At 36.7% G+C, this 16519-nt stretch overlaps 1 protein-coding gene across 2 annotated transcripts in view; it reads right to left on the bottom strand.

Moving 5' to 3' along the window:
- LOC122816737 overlaps window positions 1–16519 on the bottom strand; it is a 228421-nt gene that overhangs the window by 113720 nt on the left and 98182 nt on the right. For both annotated transcript variants that reach the window (XM_044089730.1, XM_044089731.1), the window contains exons 27-29: window positions 16097–16273; window positions 11696–11904; window positions 10074–10177 (exon numbers count right to left, since the gene is read on the bottom strand). In XM_044089730.1, the coding sequence (XP_043945665.1) occupies window positions 10074–10177; window positions 11696–11904; window positions 16097–16273 (490 nt within the window). The remainder of the gene's footprint in view (window positions 1–10073; window positions 10178–11695; window positions 11905–16096; window positions 16274–16519) is intronic.

Raw genomic sequence — 16519 nt, 5'->3', positions numbered from 1 at the left:
CTATTAATATTACATACCAGGTTAAGGTCTTTAGAGCGAGTAACCCGTGTACCATTTGAATTGCAGATATGCAGCATTTCCAATAAAGCAGAGGCAAGGACTGCCTTATATGCAAAGCATAGATCACCTCTGAGCAGTCTGTATGAAACAGAATAAAGTGACGGTAATTTCAGACAATCCAAATAGGGCAAATGCTTTATTCCTTGAATTTTCCTTGTGAGGAACCTTTGTGGTCTCTCCAATTGCAGCAGGTGCTTGGAAAGGTACATTCCAAAAGAGGCTTTGTACTCAATTATTGGCCTGATGAGAGAAGAGTACAGAGAGGTTATAATGTCTTCTCTTCTGGATGCAGTGCCCTTACTTATGAGATATGCAGTATAGAATGAGACACGGTGAGCAAAGGTAATGTTGCTGTGAACCTGTGTGCCCAGGTCTCTCACCACTGAGTGCGTACTTAGGGTGTTGTTATTGATGTGGGAGTTAGTAAAAACATTGCACTTACTGAAAGGAATGATAATACATTTTTTTGCATTGAGTTTAAGGCCATCACTTTGGCACCAATCATTTTTTTTTTGTAAGACGCTGTTGTAGGATGTCGATGCCAGTTGGAGATTCTATGACTGCTCCCAGTTTGCAGTCATCAGCAAACTTTGTCAGTCATAGACCTTTAGTTTTAGCTTGTACTTAGTAGAAATAGACTCCAATCAGTAGAGGTCCCAGGACTGATCCCTGTGGAATACCATTGGTTACAGGTATGCTGTTGGAGGTGGATTACCCTATTTTGACTATATTGGTTATATCAGTGAGCCAGTTATTGACCCATCTAATGATATAAGGGTTGATACCTAGCTGAGTGAGTTTGTCAATGGTGACTGAGTGGGGGATAATGTCAAAAGCATTGGCTAAGTCTAGGTAAGCTGTATGTACAGATTTTCCATCATCCAGGGTCTTGGTGACTGTCTCAAAGAAGTCTACCAAGTTTAACAAGCACAATCTCCCTATGACAAAGCCAAACTCAGTAGGGTCAGGTGTTTGGCGATTACCTATAATTTTTTTTGATAACATCCATAATGATTCACTCCATGGTCTTGCAGATAAGGCTAGTCAGACAAATAGGTCTATAGCTCCCAGAATCAGCCGAAGTCCCACCTATGTGTAAGGGGATAATGGTGATCATTTTCTATTTAGCTGGGATGAAGTCAGAGCCTTGACTATGATTGAAAAGAGTACCCAGTGGTGATGTTAATTCTTGTTTGAGCCCATGTAGGATGCAACCTGGGATGTTATCTGGTCCCATAGATGCTGTGTTTTTGGCTTTAGAGAGGGCATTTATAACCTGCTCTTTAGAGATTTAAGGTAGAGGACAGGTGGTAGGGATGTCATGGGGTATGTTTGGTAGGGACAGCGGGTGATGTTTTCACTGAACCTATTGGCTAGCAGGTTAGCTATGTCCACAGGCTCAGTATATCTTGTATTATTAACTTCATCTTGCTGGAGCTGTCTAGAGAATATAAAATGTGTATTTGGTTATTGTGGGAGGGTCTCTTTAAATGCAGTTTGTCTAACAGGTACAAAAATAAAGCTGTTAGATGAATACAGAGCTACAGATTGAATAGAGTATTTTGGTAATACGTTAAAGGAATGCTAATATGCTAGTAAGTATAAGAAAATGTGTTTTGGAAGGGCAGGTTATTTTGACAATATGAAATAAAACCAGGAAAATGAGATAATAGTAACAAGTATTCTTTACAAAAGAGTATAGGGAAGATTTAATATTTAGAGATGCCAGTGCATTATGACTTCAGAAATGGGAAGGAGGCAAAAGTTCAACTAGGGTTAAAGGGATGAATTTACATTTGTGAAGTGGAGGAACTATGTTTAATCAGAAGATGGGGCACTGGGCACAATAAGTGAGACAAACTATGAGTAAGTTATTAAAAATATAGAAGAAGAAGCGATGAGTGTATAATGTAGGAGGCTCTATGAGTAGAATGCATGGGAGATAGGTATTTATACCAATGGTTGTATAGCATCAGGAAAAGTCAATGTATTAGGAAATGGGACAGAATGGAATGAGATTAAAGCAGCACAAATGTGTAGAATAACGGGATATAGTAGGTTAATGTGGAATGCTAAGCTAGCTACAGCAAGAGAGAGGATGAAGAGTTGTGAAAGGTACTGTATGAGGAAGTATTAGTGGATAAAGAGGGTCTATATCAGAACACTGAAGCTTTAAAACTTTGAATGTTCTGATATCGACCCGTTTTGAGCAAACACTAAAAATAGCGAAGCTGCAGAACACCAAATTCTTTCCTAGGGAAAGAATTTGGTTGGCCAGTTCTAATTACATAGAAAAAAACTGCATACACACTCTAATAAACAATCACATTGCAATATACAATTTTTATTGATAATTTAATTTGTTTAGAAAAGTAAGATATTCATTTTTTAAAGTTAATTATCATAATCTATTAAATTAAAATGTAGTTAATTAATAATTGTGTACCTATGACAGGAAATTACATGGAAGTGATATTAGATCCAGTGGATGTGAAAGCCAAGGTACAAGATCCATCAGAGAAAATAAAAATTTGTGGTACAACTGTTTTTTCTTAAAACCAGGAATTCTTTAGTGGTTTGAAAGTTTTGAAGTGGAATCCAGCTTAAAATTTCATCCAAAGAATTTGTTGGTGACAAGGATGGAAAAAATAATGTGTAGAAGGAGTTACCAACTATGGATGGATCAGAAAACGGAGCAGAGCTGAGAGAATTCCTGATAATCTGAGAAATAATAAAAAAGGCAGCATCAGAGGATTGAGTGTGGAAAGAGTTGGATAAATGACAAGTAGCTGTAACACTTTAAGGGGAAAATTAGATAATTAGGGTAATTATCCTCTTTTTGGTGATGTAGTTGCTTAGATATCTTCAAATGTAGTCACAAGATAACTAGCTAAAAATGGATGCAAAAGGTTTGTGACTATTATGGAATTTTACAAGGGGGTGGAATAATTAAATTAATAAAAAGAAGAAGAGATTGGAGAATTCTAGCTTTTAGGAACTGTTTAATGTAATTAAAATGGTACAATATGTCAGGGATTGTAGAATGGTATTTTCATATGGAAAAAAGTGCTAGCAAACCTATGGGCAAGGATAGTTAAAATAGAAAAGGTTACAGATAAGGAGTTAAAACTTGTGTCTGGTGAAACACGAATCAGGGAAATGAAGGGCAATAAGATTTAGGATCAAGCAATAATATCACCTATGGGATGAAATCTGGAGAACTAAGTGGACAAAATAATGTATTAAAAGGTTAGAATGAGTAAAGGGTATAAAGTCATATAGTTGGATTCCAAGTCTTATGGGAGAATTACGCAGCAGAGGATAATAAGACTATGAGACTGAGAATAATTAAGCTTATAGTGGAGGAAATGCAAACAGAAAAGAGAAGGAATTCAAAGCAGGTGGTGGGAACTGAATGCAAGTGAGGAAATGCTAGAGATTCTAGTATATTTGAAGGATAGTGGGAGAGGTGTAAGCCAAGGGAGCATTAGATTAAGAAAGAAATGCATTTTGCAGAGGTGGTATAGGACACTCACTTTTCTTAATCAAGAAGGAAGAATAGTGGGATGAGAAACAATTATTTACATATTAGGAAGTAGAGCCAAATATTTTTTATATGTAGTGGTATAGGGAGAGGTTCAAAAAGATGGCAAACATAGAAAACACTTGAAAGAAATGCATTTTTCTCTTTATTCTGAGTAGAAATTGTTTTAGCTAGGCTAGACTTGGAAGGATGAGTAGAACTCTAATTTGTAACTTCTTGGGCTGAAACAGTATTAGCAATGTGGTGGAAAAGCACAGAGTATCGAACAATGAGAAGGGGTGCATATCATTGGCTGGAAAGAATTACACAGTCTTAGAGAAGGGAGACCGGCAAGGAACTTGATGGAGAGATGACAGAGGATAAATGACAAGGAAGAAATAGAGATTTCTGATCCTGACTTAGCTGGAAAGAGGATTAGAAGAAATATGAAAATGAACTTGATAACCATAAACGTAATAAAATAGAAGTTACTTGGGATAGTGAGGTTTATTATTACAGTTGTGTATAATTTAAAGGGGAAATTAAGTCAGATAAAGTTAATTAAGTATCTGTATACATATATCACTTTGGCACAGTTTCTTGGAGTTATGTCTGCTGTCTGTAATCATCATATAAAATCCAATGTGAACTAATAGTGAGGTATATATGATTGTACAGCTATAAGAACATGTTTTCTGTTACTGTCATTTTCAGTTTTTCTTGCTTAGCTGTAAGAGGATCCATTACCATAGTGCAAATGATTGAAGAGACATACTTACACTTTGATGATGATTGTTCAATTGCTATTCTCTTTATGGAAAGATGAAGGTCAGAATTCATTTAATTGTAATGTGCTTTACTGTACAGTGCACTTTTGCGGGATGTTTCCACTTTTCTGCACTGAAGTGCAAATATGGCATTGGTATATAGAATTTATGGGGATGTAAGGGACAAGCCCTCTACATGTGGAAAGCAGGGGTGGCTTGCCCCACATAAAAATATTTTTATGGTTTTTGGAATAGGATTTTGGGGAAAGTACAACTAGGAAAATGAAGCTGGATTTCTGGAAAAATACAATGAGAAAAACGGCATAATGGTTAATGTGTTTACCTCATATACAAGATATACAGGGTTTGATTCTCACCAAGGAAAATTGACTAGGCTTAAAATGGCCCACAAACCCAGTTAGCCTAGTACTTACCTATGGAATTATTTTATCTCAGTCAAATTAAGGGAAGCTGGAGATTGCTATTTTACCGTTATATATGAGTGTAAATAGGTTCATAGGTTCATAGGTAGGTACTAGGCTATCGGCCCAAGGGCATAAGTAACCCTAGCCAACAATGTTCCCTGGCCTACGGCACCCAAAAAAGTTAATTTCCTGTACCCCTGTTGAGCAGAGTCCCAGAAATTATCCCTGGGGGTGTATTTCCTATTTCCCATCCACTCATCAAGATTTTTCTTGAAGAGTGCTAATGAGGAACTTTGCTTGACACAGATGGGTAGCTTGTTCCAGAGTATAGAAAGTCTCTGGGACAGGAATCTATCCCTCCAGCATGTCCTGTTTATTGTGGTGACAAGGCTTAGGTCCCTAGAACGTGTAGCTCAGAGGGATTGAGATTTCTTTAGGTGTAGCATGTCCAACAGCTCTGGGTTTAACATAGCTTTACATGTTAGGCAGAGATCTCCTTGGAGTAGGCGATATGGTACAGAGTAAAGCTGGAGTTTTTGGAGATGGTCAGTGAAGGGCATCCACTGAGGCCAGCAATCCTCTATGTGATGTACTTCTGTGGCCTTTCCAGCTGCTGCAGATGTCTTGTGAGGTATATTCCAAAAGGGGAATTGTACCCTATAATGGGTCTAATGAGTGCCGAGTAGAGGGGAACAATGACCTCTTTTTTCCTGGATGAGAACCCTTTTGTGATGAGGTGTGCCACATAGAAGGATTTCCTGACCACTGTGGCAATGTGATTAACAAAGGAGAGACTACTGTTCACCTGGGTCCCAAGGTCTCTTGCCACACATTTGGCATTAATTAGACTGCTGTTTATGTGGAAGTTCATGGGTACAGAGTTTTTACCAAAGGGGATGACAATGTACTTTTTGGCATTGAGCTTGAAGCCATGCCTCTGACACCATGCATCTGTTTCAGTGAGGCCCTTCTGTAGGATGTCCAAATCATTTGGGGACTCCACTATGGCTCCTAGTTTGCAGTCATCTGTGAACTTCATTAGCCAGAGGCCTTCTGATTTAGCCTGTACTTCAGAAAAGCAGATACCAAATAGAAGAGGTCCCAGGACTGAACCCTGTGGTACTCCACTTGTCGCTGGATTGAAGTCAGATTTAGAGTCTGCAACTTTTACAGTGTGGATTCTGTCAGTGAGCCAGTTGGCAACCTATCTTGTGACATAGGGATTTATACCTAGTTTAGTGAGTTTAGCAATAATTCCAGAATGGGGGATGGTGTTGAAAGCCTTGGCAAGGTCAGTATAGGCTGTGTGAACCACCTTACCCTCATCTGCGGCTTTTGTGACTGCCTCAAAGAAGTCGATCAGGTTCAGAAGACATGATCTGCCTTTCAGAAACCCGAAGTGGGTATGGTCCAGAGTTTGGCTATTACTAATGTCTTTGTTTATGAGTTCCATGATGACACGTTCCATGGCCTTGCAGACCAGGCTCGTCAGGCTAATAGGGCGATAGTTCCCAAGATCAGTGGTGGCTCCCCTTTGTGGAGTGAAATAACTGTTGCTGTGTGCCATTCAGTGGGCACAGAGCCTGACATGAGGCTATGATGGAACATGGTGCTTAGGTGGGGAGCCAGTTCATTCTGAAGTTCATGTAAAACACAGCCTGGGATGTTGTCCAATCCCATGGATGCTGTGTTTTTGGTTTTAGAGATTGCAGCTTTTACTTGCATAGATGTGGTTGCAGAGAGTCTGCATTCTTCCTGTATAGATAAGGGCCCTTTAGGGGGTGAGAGGGGGGGTAAGGTTAGCACTGAACCTATTTACTAGGATGTTGGCAATATCAGTTGGTTCTGTAATTGTCATGTTGTTGTGCTGTAACTCAGAGCAGATCTGGGTGTTGCTATTGAGATTCTTGACATAACGATAGAATGCTTTGTGGTTGCCCTTAGAATCAGTGGCAATTTTGTTTTCGTAACTAGCTTTGGAGGATCTTATAAGGCATCTCAGCTTCTTACTGAGGCTAACCAAGGAGTTCCTCCACTCATGGGATTTTACTCTCTTTTGCAACAGTTTCTTCCTTCTGTTGTAGAGTTTGTTTATGGCAAGGGACCACCAGATTGGCTTCCTTTGTTGGGAGGATAGCATCTTGATTCTGTTTGGGATAGTAAGATACATGCACTCATGTAAGTGCTTATAGAGTGCATTTGTGCAGGATTCAGCACTCGTAACTGTATTGTCCATCTGCATGGGTGTCATGATGTTCGCAACTTCTGTCTTAAGAATCATGAAGCTGGGTTTTGAGAAATGTTTTACCATGGTTTCCTTAATGATGGTTGGGAGCAAGATGTGGATATTGCTGTGATTAGCTTATGGTCGGATCTGACCAATGAGGAGCTGATTAAAGAGGTGGAACACTGGTCACTCATGTTGGTAATGACTAGGTCCAGGATATTGTTTCCCCTGGTGGGGGTGTGGATAAGTTGATCCAGGGCATTGGAATTTATGAATTCCAGAAAGCGTTGAGCAAAGGAGTTGGTACATGAGTAGTTTTCCCAGTTAATGGTGGGGTAGTTAAAATCGCCCATTATTAGGGTGTTTGGTTGAACCCTAATATTTTCCAGTATGTCAAGAAAAGAGGAGTAAGAATCCTGGGGCATGGTGGAGGATCTGTAGCAATTTACAATTTGTACTGCAGTTTTGCCCAGAGTTAGTTACACTTGGATAACCTTGGATGCATTATGCTGCACAACTAGCCCGGAGGTGTTTAAATCCTTAATAAATATGGACACACCTCCACCTTTGGTGTTCTAGTCCATGTTAGACGGCTGAAAAGTGTGGTATGAGTTATAGCCCGGTAATGCAGGGGTGCTCTCTAGAGCCTTGAACCAGGTCTCAGTCACTGCATAGATATTGATGTTCTCCATTTTAAGGGGTGCCTCGAGTGAGTGCATTTTGAGATTTAGACTTCTAGCATTGAGTAGCATTACTCTCAGTTTTTGCTTGCCTGTTCCTGTTACGGCGGTGAATTTTTCATTTGAACCTTGCCTGAAAAAAGATACTAATGGGGTGGCAGGAGCCTTAGCCAGTATCTGGAATCCCAGTGGTGACAGGTGCAGGCCATCTCTGGGAAAGTATCATGGTCTGTCGACCATGTCATCCCAGGCAGACAGATACTGGATCCCCTTAGAATGACACCAGAAGCTTAGCCAATTGTTGAAGTTAATCATTTTGTCCTTGTACTGTGGTATCATTCTGGGTGATGGCAGAATGCTACTCAGAGCTAGGGCCATACCCGCTTGCGTTTCTACTTTGGAGGTCTCTTTTGCTTGCACAGATTATTATTGAGAGCCTCTGTGAAGGTTTTTTTGTGCTTCTATGTGTGGACTTTGGTGGTGTAGGTTTAGTGGGACTATGTGATGAGTGTGGTGTGGTGCAAGTGCTTACCTTCTCCTCTTGACTGTCAAGTTCGGTCTTGGTTGGAGAGAGCTTTACTTTCAATTTGGCTAGATAAGTACATCTATCACAGGTTGTGGTGTTGGGTGGTAGGAGGAGAGGGTTGTCTGTGTACATGAGGCAATTGCTACATTGCCTCAAGATTCCCAGATTCATCAGATAGACAGGAGAGAACACTGGCAGCTGACCCTTAGATGTGCCTGAATAAAAAAACTACTTTCCTACTTTCGTCTAGACAAGTGAAGAAATTGAGTACAACAGCTGTTTTTCTCTAAGCAAGTTAGGAAAGTAAGTACGAAAACTGTTTTCCTCTAGGTAAAGAGGAAGGTTGAGTGATGTAGTAATTTGTAGCTTATTTAGTGCGAACAACAAGTTCTGAACAAGTGCTGGTCATAAATAAGCAAATTCAAGTGCTAAAATTAAGAACCTGTACCTGGATCTTGTGGTAGATAGGCTACCTAGAGCTTACTGCTTTCCTTCAACACAGAAAGGCTTGGGGATCTCAGGAGCTTACAAACAGTTCTAGATACAGCAGATTTGTATCTAGACTATACTAGTTACAGAAAAGGTGGGAAACAAGCGCAAATGCAGGGTTTTAAACCAGAAAGTTGAAATATATGGAAAAACTGCCCAAAGGGCCAATAAACTACAATTTCTGCTTAAAGCACTTAAATGCTTTGCTGATGCATGAAGCTATCCTTTGATTGTTCAGTTTAGATACAAAATTAAATGCAAAGCATATGGAAAAATAATACATACATAGCACTGTCATAAAGCTAAGGACATTAGTAGGGTGAAACAATGAATATGTGCAATCAGCATCGACAAATTTACAAACCTAGAAACTTCTTAAAAAAGGTCAGATACCTAGATGGGTAAGAAAAGTAAAACATTCCTACTCCTTGTCTCCCCTATATATTTATCACATGATTATAGCATTCTGTACTTTTAAGAAAACACTTATTTGTAATCAGTTATACTCCAGTTGTATCCATTTGCTGCCTTCAGTTATTCCATCTTTCTTTGTAACTATTTATATTGTGAATATGTAAACCCATTTGGCCTTTGCATCTATCTAAATTATTTGTTATCTGTCTGTTTCCACATCTGCATTAAGTAAAGTCTTTTCTAGGCAAAAGGCGAAATGACTCCATTACAGATTAGTCCGCTACTGTGTTTAACAAACTGAATAACTAACAAATTAAAATTATATTTGGATGGGTGTGCTTTTTTTGTGCCCTTAAGATTTGGTATATAGGATTCCGAGAATATATAAAATTTCCGTGTGGACAGCCATTATGTTCCTGTGCATTCTGATTAGAATAAAATACTAGAAGGCCTAATTCATCTTTTCTTGGCACTAATAGATATGTGAAAAAAAAGCAGACTCATACAAAGGAAAAAAACAGAGATGAGTGTGTACACAACTCACATAACATAAGTGCATAAATCATAACAAATTGAGCTTTCTGAGGCATTTAAGTCTTTCACAAAGATTTAAGTTTGAAGTGAAATAGCAGCAGATTAGTGTAGCCAAGAAGAGCAGATATTTTGTAAGATCTGAGTATGTCATGGACAGTCATTCAAAAATGTAAACACATATAATATTAAATACATTCTGCTGCTTTGGCTGCCTTAAATGATGTACTAAAAATGGCATACAATGAGAGAGAAGGAAGCTATGGGTGCCTCCACCATTTGATCTTTTTTATAATTATTTTTACACTGAGTACTGAGGGAGATATTCAGTTATTCTTTCCACTTATTTACTTTTTATGATTAGACAATATTCCACAAATTACAACTCACATTTGTCAGGTATAAAGTAAAAAGATTTTGCATAAAATTACCTGTATCTTTAACCTTATTCTCCAAATATTGGTCAATGAAGTTGTACACATTAATCTGTCTTTCTGAGTTGAGAAGTTCGAAGACCTTATTAAGCCCAGATACACTGCAAACAAAAATGAAAATTAGAAAATTATATCTGAACTTTGAGAAAAATGACTAAAATCATGATATGCTATTAAACATATCTTCAAATTTCATATCAAAATTCTTTAAGGTGTGAAAAAGTTTTGCTTTTACATTGGGTGTCGGGAGTTGCTGATTTGTTAAAATGTGCCTGTTCTTTATTCCAGTAATTGTCAATTATGTCAATCAGTTCTTTCAGAACTGAGGCCCCAGCACTGGGAATATGTGAAATGCTGCTTGTAGACAAGGAAGCAGGGTATACCTGTTGCATAATTTAAATTATCTGACCAAAAAGTTCTGAGGAAAGATTCCCTTTATCTGTTGCATTAAAAAGTATTCATTCCTAGAATTAACAAGCTCTAGATTTCTTATCTCCATAGCTGTTCTGTAACAGTTATTCAAAACAAACTTGAATTTAAATATAACCCTTCTTTATTTTACTTTTAGGAAATATGTTAGATTGTGTACAAGGAATGACATTGCACCAAATATCAATTTACAGTCATTAAGAGTGCAAGAATCATGATGCAAAAAATTCAGAGTTAAGGAAATGTTATATTGAATGACAGTAAAATGCACTATGATGCATTCTTCAAGTACAAAATAAATAAATTGCAAAAACACATAAAAATGGGAATAAAACTGTGCGGGCATGCTTGTATATATGTGTGTGTGTGTGTCTGTATGTGTGTATTTTTAATATAATACATTTTCCAGACATACGAAAAACAAGCACGCAATAATCCTTAGCCTTGCAAATACATCACGCTTCATTTAGTAATCGATAACTAGTTAAAAGCTGAATGAAAATGACATAACATTTCAGATAATGACACACAGAGAATTTTACTATTTTGAGAAATATCTTCTTTCTTAATGTCTGTATGAATCTTGCATAATGTCAAGTCAGACAGCTATCTTTGAAATGTGCATACTTGAAGTCTGGAGGTTAGTTAAAAGTATTACAGCCCCAAACTGTTGGTGGATTATTGCTAGGCTTCTTGCTGGAGATAACAGTGGAGTTTATGCCACAACATTCATGTGTGCTATGAACTGATGGTAAAAGAGGATTTGCAAAAATGAAAAAAAAAAAAAAGCAGTAGCAACAAAATCTACACTGATGGATTTTAAAGTCAATCAGAATTCTTGCTGTGCTGTCTTCTTAAGTTTATATGTAAATCCATGTTACCAGATTATTTAAAATTAACAAGTATATTAGCCATGTCCAGAAAAAAAATATCTAAGTAGTGGAGTGGAGGATCTCCTGAAATAATGCCCACAGCCATTTTTTTTCATTCTTAAGATTAAAGATTAAAGATTAAATATTAAAAGATTAAATCTTTTATTTTTGTGACATGAACTAGTATCTTGCATGACATTCCAAAATTTTGCCGAACAGTTACAAATGTCACATTTTACAATGCTTTCCATAATCCCATTAGACACTCTGCAACCTCACAGTCTTCAAGAATAACAAGATTTATCCATTTATACTTACATGGAAAAATAAGCTTCGCAGCTGATGTCATTTGGTATTTCGTCTAATTCTGTCTTATCAATACTAGGAAGCAAAGGCTGTAGATAGTCCTCAAAATATTCTTTATATTTTTCATTTGTAAACTCATTGTAGTACATTGTCATATTGGTAAATATCCTAACTTCCACTGCTTTTCTAACTTCTTCCAATTTTATACCAGGAACATGTTGCTGGAAGAGTGAAATAAACTGGATTAGTTTGCTAAACACTAAAGGTTTCACAAATCAGACAAATGTTAAAAGTAAAGATAACAAATGAGTTTCTTATAAAAATGCTATGTGATACACCCGACTCCTTACACAAGTTCAGCAACAGCAATCTATTTTCTGAAGAGCAGAGCTGGATTTGCATGATTAAGTGGATTTTTACATGAGAAAAGATTAGGGAAGGGATATATTTATTGTATTGTATATAAGTATGCCCCCAACTCTTTGAATAATGCACAGATCGCACTTTATCTGACAGAATTATAATTACAAATCCAGTAAGCCTGGAATCTGTATGCAGAATCTGATGCATTTGTTAGGCAGTGCTCTGTTTGTTTGCCTGTCTATGTTTACTTTTATCTATAGCACTTTTGATTTCAGGGTTTATATGTGGTTTAAATAAAAGTGGCATGTCAGCTGATGAAGAATCTACATCAAGAACATAAAGATAATAAACTGTGACATATACATGCCATTAAAACACATATATAAAAAGGAATACTTAATTTGGAATAGTCAAAACACAAAATGCCATTACGCCAAACACAAAATATCGAAACTCACATTGCTGAAAAACACAGCTTATGTTCTGTACAGGGGACAAGCCCTCTAGCCCCCCACCCCCTGTTTGTTTTATATACTAACTTTGAGATTGCACTACGCTGGAGAAAAGGGAAAACACCACTCTCCACTGTACAGTGGTCTTATCAGCATTCTTTTGTGTTCATGGTAATGCAGTTTGGTACTACGAATGTAACCCATAAAAAAGACTATAACTTTAAAGGCATTACTCCATACTGAGACGCATGTTAGAAAAAAAATCTTGGCTTCTACTGCAGTATAGCCTTCAGACAAACAGCTTTTTTTATTCCTGTTTTTTTTTTTCTTTTTTGCCAGTGATTCCATCACACTTTCAGCTTTTGTTACGTTTGACTCTTATACAGATATCTTACTTTTGGAAAATTTAAACCATGTGGTAAAAATGTTTTAACCACTTCTGAAATGCATCATGTGGCTTACTCATTCACAGTTTATAAATGTAAAATTTTAGTATTCCATAAAGTTTCATGTTTTCCATTATTATAATTCTATCTACAATTTTATAAGTGAAGTAAGGCAACCTTCTTGATAATATTGTCCAGGTATACTCTAGCCTGATATTCATGCATTAAATGATTTGTGCTGCTAATTATTGCCTTATGAGTATCTAGTTCCTTCAAAATAACAATGCACAGCTCTCCTGTATATTTCTGTTCCTATGTTACCTGGTAATTACCATCTCTTTTCATTTCTGTCTTTCATACACTTGAATTACATTCTTGACTTACACACACACACACACACACACACACACACACACACACACACACACACACACACACACACACACAAATATGTGTATGTAGGTATCAAGGCATCACTTTCCAATCTAATAATTCTTTTGTCACAGAAAACTTACTTTTCATTTTCACCAGAATTATCAATTTTTTCATATTTACCTTTAGTCCCATACTACTAAACCTGATCACTGTCTTTAATACTTCCCTCAGAACCAATGTCTTACCTTTTTTTTGTTCATGACTGTAGACTAAGCACCAGTGGAAATATCTAAAGTCTGTACTTCCATCTTACCTCTTGCATAGAAGCTTTTGTTATAGTTTGCCACAGATATAATACAAAGTTAGCAAACAAACCTCTGTGGTGGAACTCAGCCATAAGCCAACATTATAATAAAAGGAAAGGTTTGTATCCTTAAGGAAGAAAACAAAATCTCAGTATGATAAAATTAACCTCAGAATGTTTAGTAAAAACCAAACAGTAAGTGTAAATGCTCTAACGTTAATTATAAACTAAAACTTTCTATGCTAGGAATAGTGATAGGTTCATAGGTTCGTAAATATGTACTATTTCTCTCACTGGCAGTGACATATGAGGCCTTCTCGCAGTATAATCACTGTACATGGCCTATATTCTAATTTCTGACCTTTTCCGTCTTGATTCTTTCCTTATTCCGCTGTTTGTCACAATACCATGTTCTCTTTTTTATCCTTCTTCCAATCTTACTATTAACCTGTATCTATAACATCACGATACTTGAATAAATTGCTCCTATACATTCCAATGCACTTTGCATTTTTGTTTATTTATTTAGTTAGTTAGTTAGTTATGCCATTTAGCCAATCAGTTTGTTTGTTTGTTAACTGGGGCAGTACACTGATTATTACTGACCTTTTCAGGCACAGATCATGTGGGTCAGCCATTGTCCAAATTAAGGTAATTACATTTTCAGGTGTGCAACATACTCTAGCAGCGCTATATTCAACTATAGTTCTATTTTTAATATACTACAATTTATTAGATGGTAAACTTGACCTTTGTAGGCAACTGAATACAAATATGGAAAATAAGACTCTATTTTTGCTCTATCACATCTTATTAAAGATGATAAATTAATTATTCCTTGTTTTTTTTTTTTTTTCAAACGTGTTCTTCATTGTCTATACCATATTGTATCTGGTATCAATGCTGTAAATTGCCTTATTATCACAAGATAATCTTCATCTGTAGTAATAAATAACCAAAAATATATGATTTCTCATGATAAATTATGTTTTGTTCTAACTCTTTGTTGAAAGAAAGAATTGAAAAGATACAAATGTTAACATTATAAACCACACGAAAATGAATACCCCAACTTTGCCATAAGACATCTTACCGTTTTACACTGAAATGCATTAGTACTCCTTTCATATAGCCCATGAAAAGAATCAGAACCTTTAGTTCAGTACCAGTATATCTTTATAATAATATGACACTCTATTGCATTTTCCAGACTCTTTAGTGTGAGTCCTAAAACTCTTTGCATGGGGCTTGTAACCCCAGATGTGAGGGCTATACCCAAAATAATTGCGCACATTATATATACTAACTGCAAGATCAAATGAGTACACTGAATAAGAGCATGTTTTGGCTTTAATATATATTTATTTGTTACTACATTTGCATTCTCAATGTTCTGATGATTGCACTTAGGTTCTTGAGCATACAGTGAGACCCTGTAAAATTCCAATTTCTTAAATTCTGCACAAGTCACATATTTGCTGTCTCTCTGTCTCTGCCTCTATCTCTGTATCTTTTGTCACACGTATATACAAACACACACACACACACACACAAGTACACATACGCAAACACATGCACACACACACACACACACACACACACACACACACACACACACTCAGACACACACACACACACACACACACACACACACACACACACACACACACACACACACACACACACACACACACACACACACACACTCAGACACCCCCCTACACACACACACACACACACACACACACACACACACACACACACACACACACACACACACACACACACATGCAAATCTTCCCAGTTTATCTAATTATCATGGAAAGCAGGCTTAACACCCTCATATATTCCATTAATTACTACTGTATTTCTGTATTTTGCATTTTGATTTTTTTCTTCATAAAGTCAAACATATCTTTCTCCCCTTCATTTATCAAGCTTCTACAAACTCTGTATTACATGATTCTGACTCCATAGCAAATCCTCTGGCCTCTATGCCATTTGAAGTCTTGGTCATTATCACCTTTCTTTCTTCCATTGCCTTTCCATTTATATATCTTCCCTTCCTTACTATATTCCTATGCTGTTCTCTCCTTACTATCCCTGACTTACAGGACTGAACAAACAGTAAGTGATTGTGGCTTTATCATGGAGAAAGCAACATTTATGTCTTATAGTATCATGTGTTCTAAAAACAAGGAAAGAAAATGTATTGAACTTCTTGGAAATATTATTTTTTTATTTCCAAATATATATATATATATATATATATATATATATATATATCTTGAATTCACAGTTGCAAAAGGCATGATAAATTACGTGATAAGCAACAAGAACATTTTCATCAGAGATTGTAAATAAGATTACAATACCTGGGATATTTTATTGGGTATTTTTTCAAAAATCATTAGACATACGATGCCATGAAAGGTACTTTAAGGTGAAAAGTGGATGACTTTGGATAGGGGTCCAGGAAATATTGGTAAAATTCAGTATTATTGGAAGGCTAGTATAATATATAGATTGTTACCTGGCTTAGGTAGAAGTTTAAATCATTCAAGAATGACTGAATATCTGTAAGTTGTGGCTCTTCTGTGTTTAAAGCTGCATCAAGGATAGCTTCAGCTTTGCTAACATCTTTTAGTCCTCCAGACGTTACAAACGTTTCAGCCAGCTGTTTGGTATTTAATTGTGTTAGCACTTCGAACTGGAAGGCAAACAACAAACATTAAAATGTCTTGCAGTAAACTCATCAGAGCTCAGACTGGAATAGTATAAATGCAGAGTCTAAGGGACTCAAAGCTAAGACCACAGAATGAAGATCATTAGGAATTTGTCTTGAAGAATAATTCTTTGTCTCAATTAATGATCACATATCAACAATTGTTCCGAGTTTTAGTCTATGACTCCACTGATAAAATGTTTACTTTGAGATATGATGAATATATTAAGA

The sequence above is a fragment of the Protopterus annectens genome, chromosome 12.part0, assembly GCF_019279795.1.
Source record: "Protopterus annectens isolate FY-2018-M chromosome 12.part0, PAN1.0, whole genome shotgun sequence".
NCBI lineage: Eukaryota > Metazoa > Chordata > Ceratodontiformes > Protopteridae > Protopterus > Protopterus annectens.
Note: the sequence above shows the minus strand (reverse complement) of the source record. Positions and strands in the feature narration are given on the sequence as shown.